The sequence below is a fragment of the Moschus berezovskii genome, chromosome 9, assembly GCF_049115385.1.
Source record: "Moschus berezovskii isolate FMDL1 chromosome 9, NW_MosBer_1.0, whole genome shotgun sequence".
NCBI classification, from domain to species: domain Eukaryota; kingdom Metazoa; phylum Chordata; class Mammalia; order Artiodactyla; family Moschidae; genus Moschus; species Moschus berezovskii.
Genome location: NC_142468.1, coordinates 28,301,045 through 28,327,795, shown reverse-complemented (window position 1 = coordinate 28,327,795; position 26,751 = coordinate 28,301,045). Strand labels below are relative to the sequence as shown.

Here is a 26,751-nt window from a genome sequence, read left to right as displayed (position 1 = left end):
ACTCTGTGATAACCTAGAGGGGTGGGATGGGGTACGGGGGCTTCAAGAGGGAGAGACCATATGTATACTCATGGCTGATTCTCGTTGTTGTATGGCAGAAGTCAACACAATATTGTAAAGTAATTATCCTCCAATTAAAAATGAATTTTTTTAAAAAGTGAGTTGTTGAAATATTGCCTGACTTCAATCTTATTTTTAAAATAAATATACTTAATTTTAACTAATAACATAGAATATGGACAATCCAGATATTTGCTAGGTACATACTAGAATATTTGCTTGTACTGAGTTTAAACTTTTAAAAAAAATAGTTAAATATGCTCTCCATTCTTCTTTATGCTTAGAGCTTGATTCCATTAATTTAGGCCAACAGAGAGCAAAGTAACTAAACTGTGTGCTCACCAGCCCTTACCTCAAGCTCTTAATGATTACATGTTAGCAATATATGCTCTGGGTTTAGGAAGGCAAACATAAGAACTGCTTCTACCGTTTCTGAATATTTTATAAAGCCTAACTGAGAATTGACTATGCCAAAGCCTTTGACTGTGTGGATCACAATAAACTGGAAAATTCTGAAAGAGATAAGAATACCAGACCACCTGACCTGCCTCTTGAGAAACCTGTATGCAAGTCAGGAAGCAACAGTTAGAACTGGACATGGAATGACAGACTGGTTCCAAATAGGAAAATGAGTACATCAAGGCTGTATATTGTCACCGTGCTTATTTAACGTATATGCAGAATGCATCATGAGAACACTGGACTAGAGGAAGCACAAGCTGGAATCAAGATTGCCGGGAGAAATATCAATAACCTCAGATAATTCAGATGAAACCACCCTTATGGCAGAAAGTGAAGAAGAACTAAAGACCTTCTTGATGAAAGTGAAAGAGGAGAGTGAAAAAATTGACTTAAAGCTCAACATTCAGAAAACTAAGATCATGGCACCCGGTCCCATCACTTCATGGCAAATAGATGGGGAAACAGTGGGAACAATGGCTGACTTTATTTTGGGGGCTCCAAAATCACTGCAGATGGTGATTGCAGCCATGAAATTAAAAGACGCTTACTCCTTGGAAGGAAAGTTATGACCAACCTAGACACCATATTAAAAAGCAGAGACACTGATTTGTCAACAAAGGCCCATCTAGTCAAGGTTATAGTTTTTCCAGTGGTCATGTACGGATGTGAGAGTTGGACTATAAAGAAAGCTGAGCACAGAAGAATTGATGCTTTTGAACTGTGGTGTTGGAGAAGACTCTTGAGAGTCCCTCGGACTGCAAGGAGATCCAACCAGTCCATCCTAAAGGAGATCAGTCCTGGGTGTTCATTGGAAGGACTGATGTTGAAGCTGAAACTCGAAGACTCTGGCCACCTGATGTGAAGAACTGACTCATTTGAAAAGACCCTGATGCTGGGAAAGATTGAGGGCAGTAGGAGAAGGGGATGACAGAGGATGAGATAGTTGGATGGCATCACCGACTCAATGGACATGGGTTTGGGTAAACTCCGGGAGTTGGTGATGGACAGGGAGGCCTGGCATGTTGCGATTTATGGGGTCACAAAGAGTTGGATACGACTGAGCAACTGAACTGAGAAAATTAACCACAGTGATAGGTCCTTCATATAACAAGTCATCAACTAGTATATTTTCATTACAAATTATCACCAAACTACTCAAAGCACTGTGGTGACCTAAATAGGAAGGAAATCTAAAAAAGAGGATATGTGCAAACATATAGCAGATTCACTTTTCTGTACAGCAGAAACTAACACACATTGTAAAGCAACTATACTCCAATTTAAAAAATTGCTTTTTTAATTATCACTAGAAGCCCTTTCCACAAATTTTCTGCCAATACTTGGACTGTCTCAATACAACCAAGGGAGCTACTGTGAAAAACCTGGGGAATTTTAGTTAGGTTATTGGTTTCCTCATAACAATGCCTACCACTCTGGGTAGTTTATGGAGATTAGACTAATATGAGAAAAATCTTTATAAGCTAACCATTGGAGTAAAAATTACCTATAAACTATAAACTATTATTGTTTATTGTGTACAAGATTCTTTTACAACTGTATTATATACACAGAAAGAGCTTTCTGTGTAAGCTCTCTGTGTGTGTGTATAAACAAATACCCTAGGAAAAATGAAAATTTAAATGTTGACCCTGCAAACCAAAACCTATAAAATTACACTAACAGCTAAACTAAAAAATAAAATATTAGGAGAAAGTGGGAAAGAAAGATAAAGACAGATTTTTTTTTTATTTTAAAGGCTAAATTAAATGGAAATTACTAAGTATTAAATAAATAGTCCAGGAGCATCTTTTAGAAATTGGTCTGTTTGTTGAAACTCATTATGTATATATGAAATATTCACACTGCTCCATTTCCCTATAGTCATGAAAATTATTATCTCAGTAAATGTGAAATCTGGTATTATTAACAAATATTAAAAACAAGATAGCAGAGTAATTAAAATTGCTTCCAGAAAATTTTAGTTCCATTTGACTTTAAAACATGGCAGGGAAAACCAATCTGGTTACTGAAGGATAACGTCTTTTGTAAAGGAGATAGTTGCAAATATCGAAAGCGAGACCACCTCAGAAGTTTTGAAAACACAAAGCCATTAAAGAAATTGCCCATAATTCTGAGTGACCATCACAATCCTGATTATTATGGAATGAATGTATGCATTCTCCCAAAACTGATATGTTGAAACCCTACTCCTCGTATGATGGTATTAGGAGGTGGGACTTCGGGGATTTGATTAGGATTCAATGAGGTCATGAGGATGGAGCCCGTCATGACTGGGATTAGAACACTTATAATAATGACAAGGGAGCTTGCTCCCTCTGCTTGGCTTCCGATCACATGAGGAAGATACGATGAGAAGTCAGCAGTCTACAACCAAGAAGAGCATTCTCACCAGAATCTGACAATGCTGGCACCCTGACCATGGCTTTGCAGACCTCAGAACGGTGAGAAATAAATTTCTGCTGGTTATAAGCCACGTGATTTAGCAACCATCATGTCCAAATGTTTTAAATACATATATGTTCCTATTTGAGGCATCTAAGAATCGGGTAATTTTCTGTCACAGGTGGTAGTAGTCCGGTAAAACATTTCAGAAGCAATAATCCCACACAAGAACAGATTCTCAAATGGATCTCTGCAAGAGTCTGGGGCTCAAAAACATTTCATTGTATTTTTTTTCAAGACCATCCAATATCCTCCCAGAGATGAACATGAAGTGAAACACTTTTTCCTCAAGGGTTGGAAGGTCAAAAACTAAATCACAAGATCACCAGGATCTTTATGAGTGTTTCTCAATTTTGACTATTCATTTGATTGGGATGGAGGTTGAGGAGAATTGAAGGGGATCACAGGAGTTACTCATTCTGGGCCCCACCTCTCAAAAGAGTGATTTTCATGGATCTGGAGTGAGAAACAGGCATAAGTATCAATATTTAAATCTTCTCAGTGATCTAATATGCAGCCAGGGTGAAGAGGCCATGATCTACTTCAATAAACCCTAAATGTTGGCAGCCACACAAAAATACAGCCACAAAGATCAGCCTCATGCTGTCAGGTTTGGAAAACTTTGCTCTCATATCTTGCTACTCACAAAGTGTAGACCAGTATCACCTGGGTGTTTATGAGCAATGCAGAATCTGAGACCCACCCCAGACCAAATGAATCAGAATCTGCTTTTTAGTGAGGTCATCAGGTGATTCCCCAAGCTCATGAATACACTCATCCTGTGCATCCTTTCCTTACTTTTAAGCATAGGAAAGCTGGCCAGGAACATTAGAAGACTTGGCAAATACAGGTAAAGGGAATTTAGTGGGGGAGAAAGATAGAATTAGGTCTCACTGTCTAAGACTTTCGCTTCCGCCATTATATTTCTGAACTGCTGTTTAAACTTTTGTTTTCATGTAATATAAAGGAAGCCCTTCCTCTTTACAGGGCTATTTCTTCAGACAACAGGAAAATAACAACATTCAATTTAACACCACTACACATTAATCCCATTCCTAAAGGAGATCATGTACAAACCATGAGGTCAATAATTTTGCTGACAGAAGTTTCTGGAAGAAGAAAGGTTATATTCCGTCAATGAAAACAACATAAAAACATATTAGATGTTTCTCCCCTTCCATAGCAATTCTAGGAAATGATGCCTTTCCTCTACTGCAACATTAGCTGTATCTGGCATGATTAGATGCTTATTGAGGTTTTTGTTTCATTTATTTTGATTTTAATGAAAACTACACCCTTTTCTGATCCAGAAATTTCATAAACAATAACAAGTATGGAACACCTGTTGAGGGGTTAAACCTCTCTCTCTTCTCATCATTGTTATGCAAATTACCCTAGAGAGTATTTCACCACACAAGCACAGAGAAAGTTTCAGATATTTTAATAAGTGCTACAGAGAAGGGGACGACAGAGAATGAGATGGCTGGATGGCATCACCGACTCTGTGGACATGAGTTTGAGTGAACTCCGGGAGTTGGTGATGGACAGGGAGGCCTGGCGTGCTGTGATTCATGGGGTCGTGCAGAGTCGGACACGACTGAGCGACTGAACTGAACTGAACCATAATCCAGGACTTCCCTGGTGGCTCAGATGGTAAAGCGTCTGCCTACAATGCAGGAGACCCAGGTTCGATCCCTGGGTTGGGAAGATCCTCTGGAGAAGGAAATGGCAACCCACTCCAGTACTCTTGCCTGGAAAATCCCATGGATGGAGAAGCGTGGTAGACTACAGTCCATGGGGTTGCTTAGAGTCGGACATGACTGAGAGGCTTCACTTCACCATAATCCAGGAGACCAGGGTTTGATCCCTGGGTCAGGAAGATCCCCTGGAGAAGGGGATGGCCATCCACTCCAGTATTCTTGCCTGTAGATTCCATGGACAGAGGAGCCTGGTGTGCCCCAGTCCATGAGATTGCAAAGAGTCGGACATAACGGAGAGACTAACACTTCTGCTTTTACAAGACACAAAGGAATTCTATAGAGTCCTAAGAAGAGTGAAAACAGGCAGTGGAGGTAGGAAAGGAAAGGTCTTCACAAAAAGAAGCCAGAAACACTGAATAAAACTTGCTCATATATTTACTTTTTCCAAGATCTAGAGCTGCTCCTCGGAGAAGGCAATGGCAAGCCATTCCAGTACTATTGCCTAGAAAATCCCATGGATGGAGGAGCCTGGTTGGCTGTAGTCTCTGGGGTCGCTAAGGGTCGGACACGACTGAGCGACTTCACTTTCACTTTTCACTTTCACACATTGGAGAAGGAAATGGCAACCCACTCCTGTGTTCTTGCCTGGAGAATCCCAGGGATGGGGGAGCCTGGTGGGCCTCCGTCTATGGGGTCGCACAGAGTCGAACACGACTGAAGTGACTTAGCAGAGCTGCTCCTGAAGAAAGTCAACCAGATTCTCCTTCTGATTATATCCATTTAGTCCTAACCTTGGAGAAGCACATCACCGAGCAGTCATCACTCTTATTCTGAAAGCCCTAAAACCCTGGCATAGAGTTCCTCCAACAAAGGTGAAACCCATGATGTGAGCACTGGAAGAGAAGGACTGGAGTGTAGACTCTCACAGCTCCAAGTATTACCCTGCCCTCCACAATCCTCCGACTCAAAGAGCAAGAGAATTCAAATTCCAAAGATCAGTGGCCAAGAAGGGAAATTTGGAGCTTGAAAGCGACAAAATGAAATTCATGAACCAATTAATCACGTTTTCTAAAAGGGATTGAAAAGTGTATTTCAACACTGAAAAGTGAAATTGAAAGGTCTCCTGCACTGCAAGCGGATGCTCTACCATCCGAGCCACCGGGGAAGCCCAAGAATACTGGAGTGGTTAGCCTATCCCTTCTCCAGCGGATCTTCCTGCCCCAGGAATTGAACTGGGGTCTCCTGCATTGCAGGCGGATTTTTTACCAGCTGACCTACTGACTGTCAAATATTCATTATAAAGTTACATTTGATTTAGAACTTTGGTTTTATTTAAAATTTTATTTTGGATAGAGAGAACAACCTAGTGGTTACCATGGGGAGAGAGAAGGGAGAAGGGACAAGATAGAGATAGGAGATTGACCTACAAACTATTGATAAAATAAATAAGCTACAAGTTATGTTGTACAGCACAGAGCATTTAGCCAATATTTCATCATAACTTTAAATGTAGTATAATCTATAAAAATTTTAAATATGTTATACTCCTGAAATTAATATAATATTATAAATCAACTATACTTACTTCAATTTAAAAACCCCACTTAAGAAACATACATACATACCCCTCAGAATGTTGTCTCCCATATGAGTCAGCCTCCTATTAAAATCTGAAGCTACGTGTTTCTAATCCACAAAACAACCAAACTGATCAGCTTAATTACCTGACCTGTGACACTCTTTTCTGAACCTCTGAAAGAAGAAAACAGAAATCACTTCTGTACACAATCACACTGAACAAAGCTCTTTTGGCTGCATTATTTTCTTCCAAAGACTGAAAAGGAAGCTAGAAGGCAAAGTGATAATGCAGGTGATATCTGGAGCTTCACACTATACCTAGTAATCTTCCAATTTTCTCCATCTCAGTTTTCCCCATCTCCATCCCTACCTCCATCTATTCCCAGGTGCTTGAGCCAAAACCCCATGCTTCACACCTCTTCATTCATACCATCCAATTCATCACTTATTGCAATTCATCCTTTTGCAAAATTCAGGCTCAAATTGAAGAAAGCCATTTGGGTATGACCTAAATCAATCCCTTGTGATTTTTTTTTTTAATTTTTATTGGAGGCTTTTTTATAATATCATATTGGTTGGTTTTGCCATACATTGACATGAATCTGCCCCGGGTGTACATGAGTTCCCCTTCCTGAACCCCCTCCCATCTCCCTCCTCCCCTTATCCTCCCTCTGGGTCATTCCTGCACACCAGCCCCGAGCATCCTGTATCATGCATCGACCCTGAACTGGCGATTCGTTTCACATATGATAATATACATGTTTCAATGCCATTCTCCAAAATCATCCCACCCTCACCCTCTCCCACAGAGTCCCAAAGACTGTTCTATACATCTGTGTCTCTTTTGCTGTCTCGTATACAGGGTTGTCATTTCCATTTTTATAAATTCCATATATATGCGTTAGTATACTGTATTGGTGTTTTTCTTTCTGGCTTACTTCACTCTGTATAATAGGCTCTAGTTTCATCCACCTCATTAGAACTGACTGATTCAAATGCATTCTTTTTAATGGCTGAGTAATAAGATCCCCTGGAGAAGGAAATGGTAACCCACTCCAGTATTCTTGCCTGAAGAATCCCATGGATGGAGAAGCCTGGTAGGCTACAGTCCATGGGGTCGCAAAGAGTCAGACACGACTGAGCGACTGAACGGAAAGGAACGGAACGGAATACTCCATCGTGTATATGTACCAAAGCTTTCTTATCCATTCGTCTGCAGATGGACATCTAGGTTGCTTCCATGTCCTGGCTATTATAAACAGTGCTGCGATGAACATTGGTGTACACATGTCTCTTTCAATTCTGGTTTCCTCGGTGTGTATGCCCAGGAGTGCGATTGCTGGATCATATGACAGTTCTATTACCAGTTTTTTAAGGAATCTCCACACTGTTCTCCATAGTGGCTGTACTAGTTTGCATTCCCACCAACAGTGTAAGAGGGTTCCCTTCTCTCCACACCCTCTCCAGCATTTATTGCATGTAGACTTTTGGATAGCAGCCATTCTGACTGGTGTGAAATGGTATCTCATTATGGTTTTGATTAGCATTTCTCTGTATATGAGGGATGTTGAGTATTTTTTCATGTGTTTGTTAGCCATCTTTATGTCTTCTTTGGAGAAATGTCTGTTTAGTTCTTTGGCCCATTTTTTGATTGGGTCATTTATTTTTCTGGAATTGAGCTGTAGGAGCTGCTTGTATATTTTAGAGATTAATTTTTTGTCAGTTGTTTCATTTGCTATTATTTTCTCCCATTCTAAAGGCTGTCTTTTCGCCTTGCTTATAGTTTCCTTTGCTGTGCAGAAGCTTTTGATTTTAATTAGGTCCCATTTGTTTATTTTTGCTTTTATTTCCAATATTCTGGGAGGTGGGTCATGGAGGATCCTGCTGTGATTTATGTTGGAGAGTGTTTTGCCTATGTTCTCCTCTAGGAGTTTTATAGTTTCTGGTCTTATATTTATATCTTTAATCCATTTTGAGTTTATTTTTGTGTATGGTGTTAGGAAGTGTTCTAGTTTCATTCTTTTACAAGTGGCTGACCAGTTTTCCCAGCACCACTTGTTAAAGAGACTGTCTTTTCTCCATTTTATATTCTTGCCTCCTTTGTCAAAGATGAGGTGTCCATAAGTGCGTGTATTTATCTCTGGCCTTTCTAGTTTGTTCCATTGGTCTATATTTCTGTCTTTATGCCAGTACCATACTGTCTTGATGACTGTGGCTTTGTAATAGAGCCTGAAGTCTGGCAGGTTGATTCCCCCAGTTCCATTCTTCTTCAAGATTGCTTTGGCTATTCGAGGTTTTTTGTATTTCCATACAAATTGTGAGATTATTTGTTCTAGCTCTGTGAAAAATATCGTTGGTAGCTTGATAGGCATTGCATTGAATGTATAAATTACTTTGGGTAGTATAATCATTTTCACAATATTTATTCTTCCAATCCACAAACACGGTATATTTCTCCATCTATTAGTGTCCTCTCTGATTTCTTTCACCAGTGTTTTATAGTTCTCTATGTACATGTCTTTTGTTTCTTTAGGTAGATATATTCCTAAGTATTTTATTCTTTTCATTGCAACAGTGAATGGAATAGTTTCAATAATTTCTCTATTTTCTCATTATTAGTGTATAGGAATGCAAGGGATTTCTGTGTTGATTTTATATCCTGCAACTTTACTGTATTCATTGATTAGCTCTAGTAGTTTTCTGGTAGAGTCTTTAGGGTTTTCTGTGTAGAGGATCATGTCATCAGCGAACAGTGAAAGTTTTACTTCTTCTTTTCCAATTTGGATTCCTTTTATGTCTTTTTCTGCTCTGATTGCTGTGGCCAAAACTTCCAGAACTATGTTGAATAGCAGTGGTGAGAGTGGGCACCCTTGTCTTGTTCCTGACTTTAGGGGAAATGCTTTCAGTTTTTCACCATTGAGGATAATGTTTGCTGTGGGTTTGTCATATATAGTTTTTATTATGTTGAGGTATGTTCCTTCTATTCCCACCTTCTGGAGGGTTTTTATCATAAATGGATGTTGAATTTTGTTGCAGGCTTTCTCTGCAGCTATTGAGATAATCATATGATTTTTACTTTTCAGTTTGTTAATGTGGTATATTACATTGATTGATTTGCGGATATTGAAGAATCCTTGCATTCCTGGGATAAAGCCCACTTGGTCATGATGTATGATCTTCTTACTGTGTTGTTGGATTCTGATTGCTAGAATTTTGTTAAGGATTTTTGCATCTATGTTCATCAGTGATATTGGCCTGTAGTTTTCTTTTTTTGTGGGATCTTTACCAGGTTTTGGGATTAGGGTGATGGTGGCCTCATAGAATGAGTTTGGAAGTTTCCCTTCCTAAGCAATTTTCTGGAAGAGTTTGAGTAGAATAGGTGTTAGCTCTTCTCTAAATTTTTGGTAGAATTCAGCTGTGAAGCCGTCTGGACCTGGGGTTTTGTTTGCTGAAAGATTTCTGATTACAGCTTCTATTTCCATGATTGTGATGGGTCTAAGATTTTCTATTTCTTCCTGGTTCAGTTTTGGAAAGTTATACTTTTCTAAGAATTAGTCCATTTCTTCTAAGTTGTCCATTTTATTGGCATATAATTGCTGATAGTATTCTCTAATGATCCTTTGTATTTCTGTGTTGTCGGTTGTGATCTCTCCATTTTCATTTCTAATTTTATTGATTTGGTTTTTCTCCCTTTGTTTCTTGATGAGTCTGGCTAGTGGTTTGTCAATTTTATTTACCCTCTCAAAGAACCAGCTTTTGGTTTTGTTGATTTTTGCTATGGCCTCTTTTGTTTCTTTTGCATTTATTTCTGCCCGAATTTTTAAGATTTCTTTCCTTCTACTAACCCTGGGGTTCTTCATTTCTTCCTTTTCTAGTTTCTTTAGGTGTAGAGTTAGGGTATTTAGTTGACTTTTTTCTTGTTTCTTGAGGTGTGCCTGTATTGCTATGAACTTCCCCCTTAGCACTGCTTTTACAGTGTCCCAGAGGTTTTGGGTTGTCGTGTTTTCATTTTCATTCATTTCTATGCATATTTTGATTTCTCTTTTGATTTCTTCTATGATTTGTTCGTCATTCAGCAGCATGTTGTTCAGCCTCCATATGTTGGCATATTTAATAGTTTTTCTCCCGTAATTGAGATCTAACCTTACTGCATTGTGGTCAGAAAAGATGCTTGGAATGATTTCAATTTTTTTGAATTTACCAAGGCTAGATTTATGGCCCAGGATGTGATCTATCCTGGAAAAGGTTCCATGTGCACTTGAGAAAAAGGTGAAATTCATTGTTTTGAGGTGAAATGTCCTATAGATATTTATTAGGTCTAACTGCTCTATTGTATCATTTAAAGTTTGTGTTTTCTTGTTAATTTTCTGTTTAGTTGATCTATCCATAGGTGTAAGTGGGGTATTAAAATCTCCCACTATTATTGCGTTGTTGTTAATTTCCCCTTTCATACTTGTTAGTAATTGTCTTACATATTGCGGTGCTTCTATGTTGGGTGCATAAATATTTATAATTGTTATTTCTTCTTCTTGGATTGATCCTTTGATCATTATGTAGTTTCCTTCTTTGTCTCTTTTCACAGCCTTTGTTTTAAAGTCTATTTTATCTGATATGAGTATTGCTACTCCTGCTTTCTTTTGGTCTCTATTTGCGTGGAATATCTTTTTCCAGCCCTTCACTTTCAGTCTGTATGTGTCCCTCGTTTTGAGGTGGGTCTCTTGTAGACAACATATATGGGGGTCTTGTTTTTGTATCCATTCAGCCAGCTTTTGTCTTTTGGTTGGGGCATTCAACCCATTTATGTTGAAGGTAATTATTGATAAGTATGATCCTGTTGCCATTTTCTTTATTGTTTTGGGTTCGAGTTTATACACCCTTTCTGTGTTTCCTGTCTAGAGAAGATCCTTTAGCATTTGTTGGAGAGCTGGTTTGGTGATGCTGAATTCTCTCAGCTTTTGCTTGTCTGTAAAGCTTTTGATTTCTCCTTCATATTTGCATTAGATCCTTGCTGGGTACAGTAATCTGGGCTGTAGGTTATTTTCTTTCAAATCCCTTGTGATTAGACAGTGGAGGTGATGAACAGATTCAAGGGATTAGATCTGGTAGACAGAGTGCCTGAAGAACTATGGATGGAGGTTCATAACACTGCACAGAAAGTGGTGACCAAAACCATTCCAAAGAAAAAGAAATACAAGAAGGCAAAGTGGTTGCCTGAGGAAGCCTTACAAATAGCTTAGGAAAGAAGAAAAGTGAAAGGCAAAGGAGAAAGGGAAAGATATACCCAACTGAATGCAGAATTCCAGAGAAAAGCAAGGAGCGATAAGAAAGCCTTCTTAAGTGAACAATGCAACAAAACAGAGGAAACAATAGAATAGGAAAGACTAGAGATATCCTTAAGAAAATTATAGATACCAAGGGAACATTTCATGCAAAGATGGGCACAATAAGGGACAGAAATGGCAAGGACCTAATAGAAGCAGAAGAGATTAAGAAAAGGTGTCAAGAATACACAGAACTGTAAAAAAAAGGTCTTAATCACCCAGATAATCACAATGGTGTAGTCGGTCATTCACGTAGAGCCAGATATCCTGGAGTGTGAAGTTGAGTGGGCCTTAGCAAGCATTGCACAAACAAAGCTAGTGGAGGTGATAGAATTCCAGCTGAGTTATTTCAAATCCTAAAAAAATGATGCTGTGAAAGTGCTACACTCAATATTCCAGCAAATTTGGAAAACTCAGCAGTGGACACAGGACTGGAATAAGTTAGTTTTCATTCCAATCCCAAAGAAAGACAATGCCAAAGAATGTTCAAATTACCATAGAATTGCACTTATTTCACATACTAGCAAGGTAATGCTCAAAATCCTTCAAGCTAGGCTTCAGCAGTACATGAACTGAGAACTTCCAGATGTACAAGATGGATTTAGAAAAGGCAGGGGAACCAGAGATCAAACTGCCAACAACCACTGGATCATAGGGAATTCCAGAAAAATATCTACCTCTGCTTCATTGACTAAGCTAAAACCTTTGACTATGTGGATCACAACAAACTATGGAATATTCTTGAAGAGACTGGACTATCAGACCACCTTACCTGCCTCCTGAGAAACCTATATGCAGGACAAGAAGCATCAGTTAGAACTGGACATGGAATAATGGACTGGTTCAAACTTCATCACTAAACCCTAATAAATTTACCAGCAGAAGCACCCACTTCTCTTAAATGCTACAGGTACCATCCCAGGCAAAATACGCCACCATTTCTTGCCCGGACTATCACAAGAGTCTCCAGGCTAGTCCCCTACTAGCACTGTTCTTTCCTCCAACCCAACTTGCCATTATACAGCAAGTGACCCCTGTAGCCAGAAGATCTGTCCACTGCACTTGGAATACAATGCAAAAGCCTTTCCCTGAATAGTCAGGTTTCTGTCTCTCCACCCTGGCTTTCCACATTTCTCTTTCCTTGTCCACTGAGATGCAACTACACCAGCTTCTAAGCTTCACAAACCCAGCCACTCATTTTCTCTTTCTTCTTAGAACTGTTTACAAGCTTTCTCTGTCTGAAATATTCTTCTGTCCATTCATCATCTATTTATCTCTTACTTTAGGCCTGAATTCAACAACTACTTTCTCAGAAATGTCCTCCCAGACACCATCTCCCAGTCAAAATTAGTCTCTAATACACTTGACCACAGCACCCTCCCCTTTTCCTTCAAAATGCTTACCACAATTTATAATTTATATTTGGTTTGGGTTGGTGAAATGCCTGATTCCCCACCAGACTACAAGTTCTGTGAGGGCAGAGATCATGTCTGTTGGTTCACCACTGTATACCCAAAAAAGTTTGTTGAATGATCAAATCAAATAGAAAAATTCTTATTCCTAAAGTCAATAAATAACTAGTAGAGCAATGCTAGACATTGTCAAGAATATAGATAAGGATTGTGCTAGGTATTTTTTTTTTCAAAGAATGAACAGTTCTGTTAAAAAAAAAAAAAAGATTAGGTGTTCCAACACAGATTTCCCTGAACTCTGGAAACTTGTGAATTTAAATCATGCAGCACATATTACTTTTTAAAATTGTCTTCTGGCTGAGTGGTATCTATAGATATATTTAAGTTTCAGAGAACAGAAACTCTGCAGAACAATCCCTGAGGCACATATAGCACATTTTATTTGGGTTAAATAAAATCCTGGCGCAGATGGCTAAACAAAAGCATAAATAATTTATATGTCATGCCCACATCCACAATGTTGATTTCTGGTAGGTGCGTTACCCATTTCTACTATGTCAATAATAGAATATAAGACTGGTATATTTCATTCCTCACAAATATACCTTTATCCTACAGCTCTGTATCAAAGAAATGTGTGTGTGCCTGAGTATGTGTGTGTGTGTAGACACATAACACTTTGTACCTTTCACAATGAGACTAATTATTATATAATAATATTGGCAACATTAAGCAGACCATCACTGTGGGAGTTTGAAATATGCCGAAAAAAATCTGTTAATTTATTCAAACTTGTTCAGCTGTCATCAAAGATAAAAATATGCTTCCACTTTTCATCTCCTTCAAGATCAAAGGTACATTTTTAAGTTTCTGTGTTTCTTTGATGGCATAAATTCATTTTTCCATCCAGCCAAAGTGGTTCAGGATTCACTAGCTTTTTTAACATATATTCCGAAATTCTAATGGTAGGAAAATAGCAATTTTGTTATAGAAAATATTTCTATACACATACACATAAAAGAATGTCCAACAATTAAGGTTTCTACTTTGGTGTTTTCTTCATGAAAGATATGTTTCTTAAAAGTACACTCGTCAGCATCATTAAAATTAAAAGATAACTGCAATGATGGCCTGTGTGATTTGTAGTCTCATAGTACAACAGAAAATCTTCACCCATGTAGATAAAAACAAATTTTTACTGAATTTTATTACAATGATATTTCTTAAAATACATAAGGATGTAAAATATTCACTAGTTTTATAATCTTGTACAGAAGCTAAATAGTCAAGTTATGTTTATCGGGGGGAGAAGTATTACATTTTTAATGTTTAAGCATCATTTTCAATCTTGCAAATAAACAAACCTTGTTTTGCAAATGAACTGTAGCTGTTATGAAGGGATTCTGTTTCCTTTAGAGTATACCTTTTAAGGCTATCAAACACTAATGACAAGATAACTAATGAAGAATTTCAACTAAAAGACTAGTCTAACCTCTACACTTGGTAGAAAAATAGAAGCAAGGCTTTTCTAGATACATTTATAACCCAATTAATTGCTAAAGCTTTGTCCTATATTTTTTTGTAATTTCTACTATCTATGCAATAGGAGCTAATTATTCAAGGGAAAGATACAGATCACATACTCAAATTTCTCTCCTTTGGCCAGATTTAACTGAGCCAGTTACAAAAAGAAGCTAAATTTCTGCCTTCTTCTTGAGCTTATTCAAGCATTACCAATTACTGAGGCAAAAAGAACTGATGCTTCTTTGACTGTAAGTAGTAGTTTTTTGTTGTTGTCATTGTAGGGAAGAGTGGTGTTTGTTTGTTTTGGTTTTTTCTCCAAAGGAGTACGCCCTTGGTAAAGTGAAGTCAAATGCCTTTAGCTTAGATCCACCAGGATAAAACTTAGGAAAATCTTGGCTATTTAATACTTTGCTTTCTTCAGGTTAAAAAAAAAAAAAAAAGTCACCCCTACTTTAGAGAAAAATAGGAACAGGTGAATATTTTTTAAGCCCTTGATGAGGCACAGTGCCAGAGCCACCACATTTGTGAATTTGCTGAATCTTTCCAGCAATCCTGCAAGGTAATCATTAATACTGTAATCCTGTAGAGTCCTAGATGTCACCTGGAGCGATGGCTAGAGTCAGGATGGAAGTCTGTGTCGAGACAGGATGGAAATGCCTTTTATCTGTTGAGAGCACTGTTTTCTGCCCTAGAGTTCCAGAAAGATGGCCGGTTACCTTGACTATAGTTGCTCTAGTAGGAAAAAAGGCTGCTTAGGAATGAACAAGAAGAACATATCACACCTTTCATTCCTCACTCTCAGAGGAGATTGTTTGTTTCTGGGCCCAGTTAATGATGCAACTCTTCTTTCAACCTGTAACTCTACTTTAGTCCATCATACTTGTACACATTGGCCATACATGATGCCAGTTATGGATACATCTCACGCCCTGAGGTGAGTCAGTACAGTGAACGATCATGAATTCACTCACTCTGCACCCAGCACTATAAAGAGTACAGCAGGAATATATGGCAAAATTCTTACCCCTAGAGATTAATAATCTGGTTAGGAAGTAAGACTAGTATTATACTGCATGGGAAGCCAAAAATGACCCTAAAATTTCTAGACTGAAAGATTAAAATATTAAAGACACCTTTGACAAAAATGGGGAAATACCAAAGGAAGTAAGTCTGCTTGACACCAAAAACAATGATAAATTCAATGCTATGACCACACTGAGTTTTAGATAATTTATGGGGAGCACAGGAGAAATTCTGTAGGCCACTGGTTACATGGGACAGGAGAACAGAAAGGATAAATTTTAAATTATGACAGAGGAAAAACTTGCTCTGAAAAGAAGGATATAAATGTAAGAAAGACAGTTGAAAGTTGAACCTGAGTTGAACCTCCCCTTTGTGAGGGGAGAAAGGAGGGGATGGGAGGGAAGGGGTGGAAAGAGAATAGAAAATGAAAGGAAAAAGGGCAAGAGGAAGTACAAAGTCATGAAAGCCAAAAAGTGTGGAGAGGATAGGGGAGCAGAGTCTAAAATCCAGCAAAACTAGAAAAATATGGACAAATGAAAGGTTTCTGAATTCACAAGAATGCTCACTTGTAACCTTCTAGGACTGGAAAAGGTCAGTTTTCATTCCAATCCCAAAGAAAGGCAATGCCAAAGAATGTTCAAACTACCACACAATTGCACTCATCTCACATGCTAGTAATGCTCAAAATTCTCCAAGCCAGGCTTCAGCAGTACGTGAATTGTGAACTTCCAGATGTTCAAGCTGGTTTTAGAAAAGGCAGAGGAACCAAAAATCAAACTGCCAAAATCCACTGGATCATCGAAAAAGCAAGAGAGTTCCAGAAAAACATCTATTTCTGCTTCATTGACTATGCCAAAGACTTTGACTGTGTGGATCACAATAAACTGTGGAACATTCTGAAAGAGATGGGAATACCAGACCACCTGACCTGCCTCTTAAGAAACCTGTATGCAGGTCAGGAAGCAACAGTTAGAACTGGACATGGAACAACAGACTGGTTCCAAATAAGAAAATGAGTACGTCAAGGCTGTATATTGTCACCCAGCTTATTTAACTTATATGCAGAGTACATCATGAGAAACGCTGGGCTGGAAGAAGCACAAGCTGGAATCAAGATTGCCGCGAGAAATATCAATAACCTCAGATATGCAGATGACAAAAGGCAATGGCAAGCCACTCCAGTACTGTTGCCTAGAAAATCCCATGGACAGAGGAGCCTGGTTGGGCTACAGTCCATGGGGTCGCTACTAGTCGGACAAGACTGAGCAACTTCACTTTCACTTTTCACTTTCACACATTGGAGAAGGAAATGGCAACCCACTCCAGTGTTCTTGCCTGGAGAATCCCAGGGATGGCAGAGACTGGTGGGCTGCCGTCTACGACTGTAGCAACTTGGCAGCAGCAGCAGCCACCCTTATGGCAGAAAGTGAAGAGGAACTAAAAAGCCTCTTGATGAAAGGGGAAGAGGAGAGTGAAAAAGTTGACTTAAAGCTTAACATTCAGAAAACTAAGATCATGGCATCTGGTCCCATCACTTCATGGGAAATAGATGGGGAAACAGTAGAAAGTGTCAGACTTTTATTTTTTTGGGCTCCAAAATCACTGCAGGTGCTGACTGCAGCCATGAAATTAAAAGACACTTTCTCCTTGGAAGGAAAGTTATGACCAACCTAGATAGCATATTAAAAAGCAGAGATATTACTTTGCCAACAAAGGTCCATCTAGTCAAGGCTATAGTTTTTCCAGTGGTGATGTATGGATGTGAGAGTTGGACTGTGAAGAAAGCTGAGTGCCGAAGAATTGATGCTTTTGAACTATGGTGCTGGAGAAGACTCTTGCGAGTCCCTTGGACTACAAGGAGATCCGACCAGTCCATCCTAAAGGAGACCAGTCCTGGGTGTTCATTGGAAGAACTGATGCTGAGTCTGAAAATCCAATACTTTGGCCACCTCATGCGAAGAGCTGACACATTGGAAAAGACCCTGATGCCGGGAGGGATTGGGGGCAGGAGGAGAAGGGGACGATATGATGATGAGATGGCTGGATGGCATCACCAACTCGATGCACATGAGTTTGGATGAACTCCGGGAGTCGGTGCTGGACAGGGAGGCCTAGCATTCTGCAATTCATGGGGTCGCAAAGAGTCAGACACGACTGAGTGACTGAAGTGAATTGAACTGAACCTTCTAGGAAGTCTCAACATTACAATTTAGTCAGAAATCCACTGAAAGGAGGTTCGAAAGGAAGTGGTGACCAAGAATTAAAGGCATCAACTACAAATGGTGCAGTCAAAGTGTTAAACATCTAAAAAATAACAATAACTAGCTACACTAACGCTGACATGGAACTTGTTAAGTGCCAGACTCTGTTCTCAGCACTTTGCACATATCTTCTCATTTAATCCTCACTTCCGGAGAAGGCAATGGCAAGCCACTCCAGTACTCTTGCCTAGAAAATCCCATGGATGGAGGAGCCTGGTAGGCTGCAGTCCGTGGGGTCGCTAAGGGTCAGACACGACTGAGCGACTTTACTTTCACTTTTCACTTTCACACATTGGAGAAGGAAATGGCAACCCACTCCAGTGTTCTTGCCTGGAGAATCCCAGGGAAGGGGGAGCCTGGTGGGCTTCCGTCTATGGGGTCACACAGAGTCGGACACGACTGAAGTGACTTAGCAGCAGCAGCAGCAATCCTCACTTCAGCACCATAAGCTAGGCACTATTATTACTTGCATTTTGCAGAGCAGAAAATGAGGGACAGACAAGTTCATCACAGAGCTAGTAAGCATCAGAGCCAGGACTTTAATGCAAGCCTCCAGAACCTACAGTGCCTAACCAGTGTGTCCACTGCCCATCACAGAAAACAAAGGGGGTGGGGAGGAAACGTGAGTTGTATCATTGTGTTCAGTGTGCTTCCCCAGTGCTTAGATCAGAGTCTAACACATGGTGGGCACTCAACAAATTTATGTCAAATTATCGAATTAGTGAATGATTATCTAGAAAGAGTATGAAGGTCAAGCAAAAGGATGGGAGTTATTTTAGGTGAGTTTATTCCCAGACTGTTTAATCCTCATTGAAAAATTTCTCTATTCTCTCAACACTATGAAAATAAACTCATTGTGCTATAATTTGTCCCAAATTAAAAATATATCAGGAGACATGAAAAGGCTTACAGAAAAGATGAGGATAAAGATGAACATTTGCCCTTTCTTAATCTAAGTGAGTTGTTTTCCAGTTCAAACTTGGTGACCTGAGACTGACCCTGCAGGCTCTAACAAGCCAAAATCTGTCCTGGCTCTTCTTCTGATTACTGCACAGGACTGCAAGCTGCTTCTCAAGGTGGAACTCAACTCAGAAGATACATAAATTGATATAGATCAATTCCCAAGGATAAAACTTACCATCAACAACTCCTAATGCAAAATCATTTTACAAAAATAATTAATTAGAATCAACAAATTTATAAAGTTATTTTCTATATAAAATAGTCCACGTTTTAAGCCTTGGCGATCAGAACAAAAAACAATAGGAAACATGTCAGCTGTTTATCCAGTTGCAATAAGAGATGAACGAGCTCACTCACACATTCACCTCTCATGCTCGCAGGAGTCCCATCTGATTTTCCGCGTTCAGTGTGATTTCCATGCTCAGATCTACATACTGGTTATCTAAATATTTTAAACTATGCAATTACTGATACAACCTTTCCTAATAGATTTAATCGACAGTGTTTTAGAAAAACATCAATTCTAGACTTGGTTAATTTAGGAGACAAAATAAAAAACATTTATTCAACTAGTACATAGTATGATGTGCTCTTCACAGTGGAGGACATAAAAGTATGTGTAAGGTATAACCCGTATCCTCAAGAAGCTTAGTCCATATACCAACACTTCCCTGACTTCCCAGTTATTTGTCATTATCTCTAGAAACTGCTGATTGTGCACCTAAGCCCAGATCTAAAATCATATATCTTGTGAAATCAATAGGACTTAGTACTTACGTTTCTCCGATGGGACCAAACCCAAAAAAGAAAGAAATCCATTTCAATAAGATTTCAAATTGCTTTTCAACCACTCTTCCTTCATAAATTATTTCACTTTTTATTTAATTTCCTTATCTTTTCCCATGTGAAAGCTTAATATATCAAAAAACCATTATCTAGAATGTATACAAATACTTATTTGCATTAGTAATAATATTCATAAACAACCAAATACTAAAATAATGTCTAAAATGCACTCTGAAATATGTGACAATATTGTTCATATGATCAAATAGCTTTCAAGACCAAGTCTTTCCAATATTAAAACATCTACATTATATAAAATGAGACTATTCAAATGACTCTTTTTAGTCATTCTTCAATGATGAAAAGGAGTTATATCCTACATTATTAAGCTAGCGTATATGGTGAAACACACTGAGGGTGTTTTTTCAGGCTTGCTGAGGTATAACTGACAAATAAAAATTGTACACATTTAAAGTATATAACTTGATGATTTGATATTGTATACAATCAAGCTAATCAGCATGTCCATCATTTCACATAGTTACTACTTTGCTTTATTGTGTGTGTGGCAAGAACATGAGACTGGAGCTTTTAAAATTCTACTAGTACAGAAAAATATTTTACAAATGTCCACTTCTTACAACACATAAAGACTACTTTCTTTTACATCAATTTCCACGATAATCACCACTGGTTTTGTGACTTGTTATTCAGGTTTATTTGCTTTCGCACTGTATCTGTTATTCATAAAAGTACTGTATGATACATTTTAATTTTCCCCACTAAAACTTGATTTTGTTTGGGACATTTCAGAGCATCTCTCAAAATATGGTTTCTAACCCTACCAAAAAGAAAAAAAAAAAAATCCCTAAAGCCAAGATGATGGACAAGAAATAAAACCTCTTAAAAGAGTACTATACCTCCAATCATATTTTTTGAGAGTTGAGTAAGTTTGGAAAACTTTGAAGAATATTTATTTTAGCTCTGTATTTTATTTTTAAAGTTTGCATAACATTGAACTACTAGAATCATGTAACATCCTAGGTAAGTATCTGTAAATCTGTAAACTATCTTTTAATAAAATCAAAGCACTATCATGAACTGATTCTACTTGATCAAACTTAATCAAAACTATATTAAGACATCTGATGAGGAAATTTTTTGTTGAAGCAGAAAATATGTATTCATCCTTCTAATGTGAACATTATTTATACATAATTATTCTGCCAAACTTCATATTTTGTATATATTATCACCACACTGAGATGGTTACAATAACATTTTGTTCATCTGTTAAAGTGAATGTTATACTAATTTAAAATTTGAATTTGTTACCATAAACTGTTTTCACTAATATCACTTTCAGTCAGTCAGAAAATGTTGGCTATCATCAACTAACATAAGATTGCAATTCCTTTATTCATTTCACTTTCTTATAGGTCTTCTATTTTAGATATTTTCTGCCAAGAGTAACAACTAACTTCATTGATTTTTAACCCCCAAACTTGAGGAAAAGGACAGAAAAGAGAAATAGATATAAATTCGTTTACCTGTGGCAGAACCTATAGTGCCCTCTTGTGGTGAATCTTAACTACAGTACTCTGGAGAACAGTGCAACCTTTTCCTAGACTAAAGGCTGGAGAATGTGGAAGCATTGTTGTTCCTCCATGCTAGCAAGCAGCTGTTATTAACAATGAAAGCAAAAGATAAACATTGACTAAACTAAAAGACTCCTTTACAGAAATTTACTCAGTCACTGTCAAAACAATCATAGCTACTCCCTTCTCCTCTATAAAATACTGTGCTATAGGTTTCTTTTAGTAGGGCAGTTGACAAATGGCCAAGTGTGTGGATTTCTTATACACTCTACCTCTGCAGTTCATGGGGTCGCAAAGGGTTGGACACAACTGAGCGACTGAACTGAACTGAACTACTTCTGGAATCAAGCAAAAGGTAGACAAACAGAGCAATTTCTAGTGAATACAAGGATGTCCTGGGATAAGCAGCTCCCTAGTCAACAAAGTACTGCATCTGTTATATAAGGCAATGTGGACTCTGAAGAATGGGACAATCCTCTGGCTTACTTATAAATATAATTTAGGAAGTGGTCAGTGTAATTTCAACCTCTATGATATTTTAAAAGTAGAACTGATACATCATAAGACTTGGATAAACCAAAGCTTCAGAAATTCTAAGTGGTTTTATCAATATCCCCTGAAGAATGTTTTAGATCTTTCAAGAAAAAATATCAAGTACTCTATACCAAAAAAAAAAAGTTGTCCTTCATTTCTTTAAATTGGATGATAACTAGGAGTCATTATTTCTTTATTTTGTTTTTAAATCACTAGTTTTCTACTTCCTCTCCTATAGGATCTCATTTAAGATCTCAGTTTTTACAAATATTAACTATAGAACAAAAATTATTTTAGATTTTCCGATTGGCAAGAGCAAAGAAAGTACTTGGGGAGGTATTTCAAGTAAAATGGAAAACTGAGTATACTGAGTTGCTTCTCTTGAAGGTTAAGCAATTCATAAAATACTGCTTTTTCTGTTTTCTTCTTTCCTGAGCCCCTTTTTTTTTCCTCTAAAAAGAAAACACTTCTAGCTTTTCCTAATATCTAAAATATTAAAGAACAATAGCTGTATTCGAATTAAAAAGAAATTACTTTTATAGTTAAAAATTTCAAAATGGCAACTGGTTTAATAAACTAATAATGTCTGCCTATTTGCTAAGGAATCAAAGACAACATATACACAAAAATGTACTGCCCAAAGCAGTAATCACATTGAAGGCCTTGGAGATATTTTGTTTTGTTTAAATCTAAACTTCCACCTAAAAGTCTCAAAAAAAAACTGCTACTTTCTCTCAGGTACCTACCCTGTACCCATAAGTGTACTGCTCCCTACAGCCCAAAATATATGGATGAAGAGCTTACAAAAATACTGAAATTTAAATAAGTAAAGCTAACCTAACAATGTTTCAGTCACACATTCAGTCAGTAAGCACTTTGGATGGAAGCCTTCTATGAGACATCGCATGCCTATAATGAACTTACCACATAGTTCCTAAACTTTATCTTCCTAACTACATATTTTGATTTTCCTAGCCAAAAATGTATCTAAATCTTGCTATTGCATTTATGCTCCTGACCTTTACAACTTCTTGGAGTATATAATATGCACTCTCTGCCTATTAGAATCACATGTAATGACTGTAATTCCTTTTATTTGTCTGAAAAATTATCTTATCTTTTATCTTAAAACTAAAAATAGGAATTTCCTACTTCTACCATTTGGGTATTTGGCTATATAGTATGTTTGTATCCATCCTACTCAATGGCCCTCATTATTTTATTTTATAGACTTTGAATCACCAATAACAATTTGAAATGCTTTCCCATAACAGACTGAGTCAACTAAATAAGGAAAATAAAAATCCAATCTCGAGAAGCGTAAAATAACAGCAAATAGGCTATAGTGCCACTCTAGGGCAAAGAATACAGCACCGTTATTCTGGAAAACTGCAACTGAGGAGTTTGGAACATCTATTAGGAAATCCTCGTGTTTAAAAACTATACCCAAATATATCACACTTCTTGCTCTTTTGTTCTTCACCAAGAAGTATTCTGATGGGTTTCTAATTGACTGTGATTTCAGCTCATTAGTGATAGCCTAATAACTAAAAGCTCGTATCCCTCCTTTTCTCTCTCCCCTACTTCTCCTTCCCTCCCTCTCTGAATTCTGCTACTTTTTACATCTCTCTTTTGCCCACTGAGTGTGTGAAAGAATGTATTTCCTCTGCATCTATCTTTGTGTCTGAGTGGATACCTGTCTGTATTGTATCTGTGTGCATCTCTACATGTGTTTCTACTCCATCTGATTCTCACTAAAAGAGCTGATCTTTTCATGAGAAGAAAATGAGGTTGTGTCAGAAAGAGAAGAATTTCATGGAGTACAGGTAAATAGCCAATCCCAAACCAACTTTCTTCAATTCTTAAATATATTGGGAGTACCGCTTCCTTTTTTTTCCCACTAAAGCTCTGCCAATACATCACTTTCAATGTTGTTAAGTTATTGAATAATGAAATCTTTACTGTGACAAACTCAATTCATCTGTGAGAACCCTGACGGGTATTTTCTGTTAATCTCAATTAAACAATTTCTCACAATGAATTTTTTGATTTCTCTGCCAAATCATATAGAAGAGATAACAAATGTGGGATATTCCCGCAAAATTTAACACTGTAATTCTCACTTGTTGAGGTACATCCTGTGTAAGTGGCATTGAGACATTCCAGTACTGATTACATACACAGGACATATACTTACCTCAAATATCTAACACATTTCAAACAAAGCTGAGAGGTTTTGAGTAGCTGTATTGTAAGTCAACCACAAGCAATTAGAGGTGATATTTAAAATGCGAAAACACATGAATTTTCATTTGTACTTGGTGCTATCCATGGAAAGAAACATTAAACCAGTGAAGCAATTATAACATGAAGTGTAAAAAAGATAAAATGTTCATTAATTTGGATAGTGGATTTAAAATGGAGGCAATAGAAGCAGCTATTTCTAAGCCACATAAAATAAGTCATAATTTCATGATATATCAGAAATAAAAGATATTCTGCAAACTGGCTCATAGTTTCAGTATAAGAAGTTTCATCCAAAGATGCTATAAGAGTAAACTTCAGTCAATTCTCATCTACTTTCTAGTTACCATGTAGAGCAATAGAGAACCCTCCAGATTTTTTTAAGGCCTTCTCTTAAAAGTCCTCTTGCAGACCAAATTGCATGGAGTTGAAATAACCCAAGAGGATGAGAAAGCTGAAAAAAAGGGCTCTATCTTAAACAGCTAATTCCAATAAACTTGAAATTTTTCAAACTGGTTGTTTTAACAGTAATATCTCTTTGTACTCCAGGTTTCTATACAATATTAATATAAGAAATAATGTATAAACATATAAATTGTCTACCATAATGAGTTATTTTCTATTATCATTAAAAAATCAAACACACATTCAAAATCACACTGGAATGGCTAAAAATATTATAGTTATTTTTTAAAACTAGACCAGGCCTATTAGCCATTTTTTCCAACCCCAAAAAGTCAGTTCAAAACTTGAAACAGGCATTGATAAAATAGGAAGAAATAAAGTCAAAAGTCACAAATTAAAGCCTAATACCATGTCAGAGATTAACGAAAAGTACCTTGGGACACTTACATTACAGTCCCAAAATCAAGGGAAATATTTGCAAACCTAGTTTTAGAAGAGATTATATCCTAAGAATTAACACAACCTAATCTACCAATTCAGGAAAAGCACAACTGTGCCTCTCTCTGTCTTGCCCACTAAGCAGGGAGCTTTTTGAAAGCAGAAGTGTCTTAATCATTTTTTATCCAAAGGACCCCACAGAGTGTCTCTTGTATAAGGCATCCAAATAAATATTGTTTAATTGAATGAATGAATGAATGATTAAGCAATGATTATGGAACTGCATAGAGCATTTCCATTGCTTTAGTCCAAGCTCTACTGTAATTAATATGCAGAAATGTCTTTCTCATAATTCTCCAAGCAAAGGATCTCAAAATAAAATAACTGGCTTCTGAAGGAAAAAAGGAACAACTTTAAAGCATATTTTACATATCTTGCTTGTAAAATTAAAAATTATATAAAAGATTTGAAAACAAGTAGAAGATGTATATTTCAATAAAATGCAAAGTTTACAAGGTCCTAAAAGGTGAAATATATAACCATCCCCATTCAGATATCTTAGAGGAAATGAATGCACAAATCGACAGAAATTTAAAGTCACTTTAAGGCAAGAAAACCCTAGCCTCAGTTGCAAGGTAGGTCGGCATTTTTAAAATTGTTTCTTTAGTTACTTTAAAAGCACAGTAGCTATTGCTCCCCTTCTACATTTCTCCTGTTTAAGTCAAATCAAATATATAGATCAACATAGACCAATGCCTCAGAAAAAAGAAACTTCAAATTTGACCAAAATAATCGCCTTTCCCTTTTTCCAGAACCGGCTCTTTCTTAGGTTCAACTCCAAGCACCCTCCCAAACACTAGGCTGCTTTCAACGGTGCCCGTTGGGCCTGAAAGCCAGTCCAGAGACTTAAATCTTAAGGAGCCACTTTCACAGCCATTCCCAACTTAAGGGAAGCCCTTCCACCGAGATTAAAAATTCGATCAGTCTCTGCAGCCTATTAGATTAAAAAAAAAAAAAAAAATGTGGTGGAAAGATGAACCAGAAAGACATCCCTCAACAAACTCAACTCTGTTCTCCAGCTGTACCTCCCCCCTATTCGCTGCTCCCCTTCGACTTCCTCTGCTCCCGGCTCTGGACAGGTGGGAGGGGGGTGAGTACGTCTTGGGGAGGGGCTGCAACAAACTTTCCTTCTGCCACCACGTTCCCACCCCCACCTCACATCAGGTCCAGCCGGTAACTGAAGCCACTGGGAAGGGCCGTCCGTATCCCCCTCCCCCCTTGGGAGAGGGATGAGCTGAGGTGGATGGGGGGCGTGGGTGGGCAGGATGCAGGTGGAGGGGTGTTCCGACTGTAACTCTTCTTACCACTGGAGCGCCTGACGATGTTTTCCAGAAACGTGTTCTGCGGTGCCACCAGCCCTCTCTTGCCCCCCGGCATCCTGGGTCTAAAGAGCAGCGGCCAGGATCCGCGGCGGGGGAGGGGGGGTTGCAGGAAGAGAAGGTGGAGCAAGAAGAGGAAAAGGTGGAAGAGAAGATCAAGCCGAAAGAAGAGCGGGCGCGGCGGCGGCGGCGGGGTCCCCTGACTGTGTCTCCAGCCCGACCCGGATGAGCAGCTCTGGGGAGAAGGACCAGGCAGTTCATGGTAGTAGCACTCCCCCGGCCGCCGCTGCCCAGACTGTGGCGGTGCCGCGCACGGGGCTCGGGAACTGCAGGCTCCGCGGGGCACAGTGCGCCTGCGCCGCCCCCGCTGTCGCTGTCCCGCCGGTGCTGATGCTGAAGCTGCCGCTGAGGCTGTTGTCGCGGCGGCGGTCACCTAGGCGCGGGCTCAGCATTTCTCCCCCTGCCCAGACCACCGGGGCCGAGGGAGCAGGAAGAGCCCACTCAGAGCCCTGTCTCCCGAACCCTTTACTGCCCCTTCCTCTCACTTCCCTTATCCGCCCCTCTGGCGCGGCTGGTTCAGGGCTGCCCGGCCGAGCCCAA

At 38.5% G+C, this 26,751-nt stretch overlaps 1 protein-coding gene and 1 non-coding gene across 2 annotated transcripts in view; one reads left to right on the top strand and one right to left on the bottom strand.

Annotated features, from left to right (window-relative positions):
- Positions 1-26,209, bottom strand: part of KCNH5 (potassium voltage-gated channel subfamily H member 5) — a 390,609-nt gene extending 364,400 nt beyond the window's left edge. Inside the window, exon 1 of the mRNA XM_055436081.2 lies at positions 26,137-26,209. Within this exon, the coding sequence (XP_055292056.2) occupies positions 26,137-26,209 (73 nt within the window). The remainder of the gene's footprint in view (positions 1-26,136) is intronic.
- On the top strand, positions 4,621-4,692 carry TRNAC-ACA (transfer RNA cysteine (anticodon ACA)). The gene has a single exon. It is a non-coding gene; the product is annotated as a tRNA-Cys (tRNA).
- Positions 26,210-26,751: the final 542 nt, after the last annotated feature.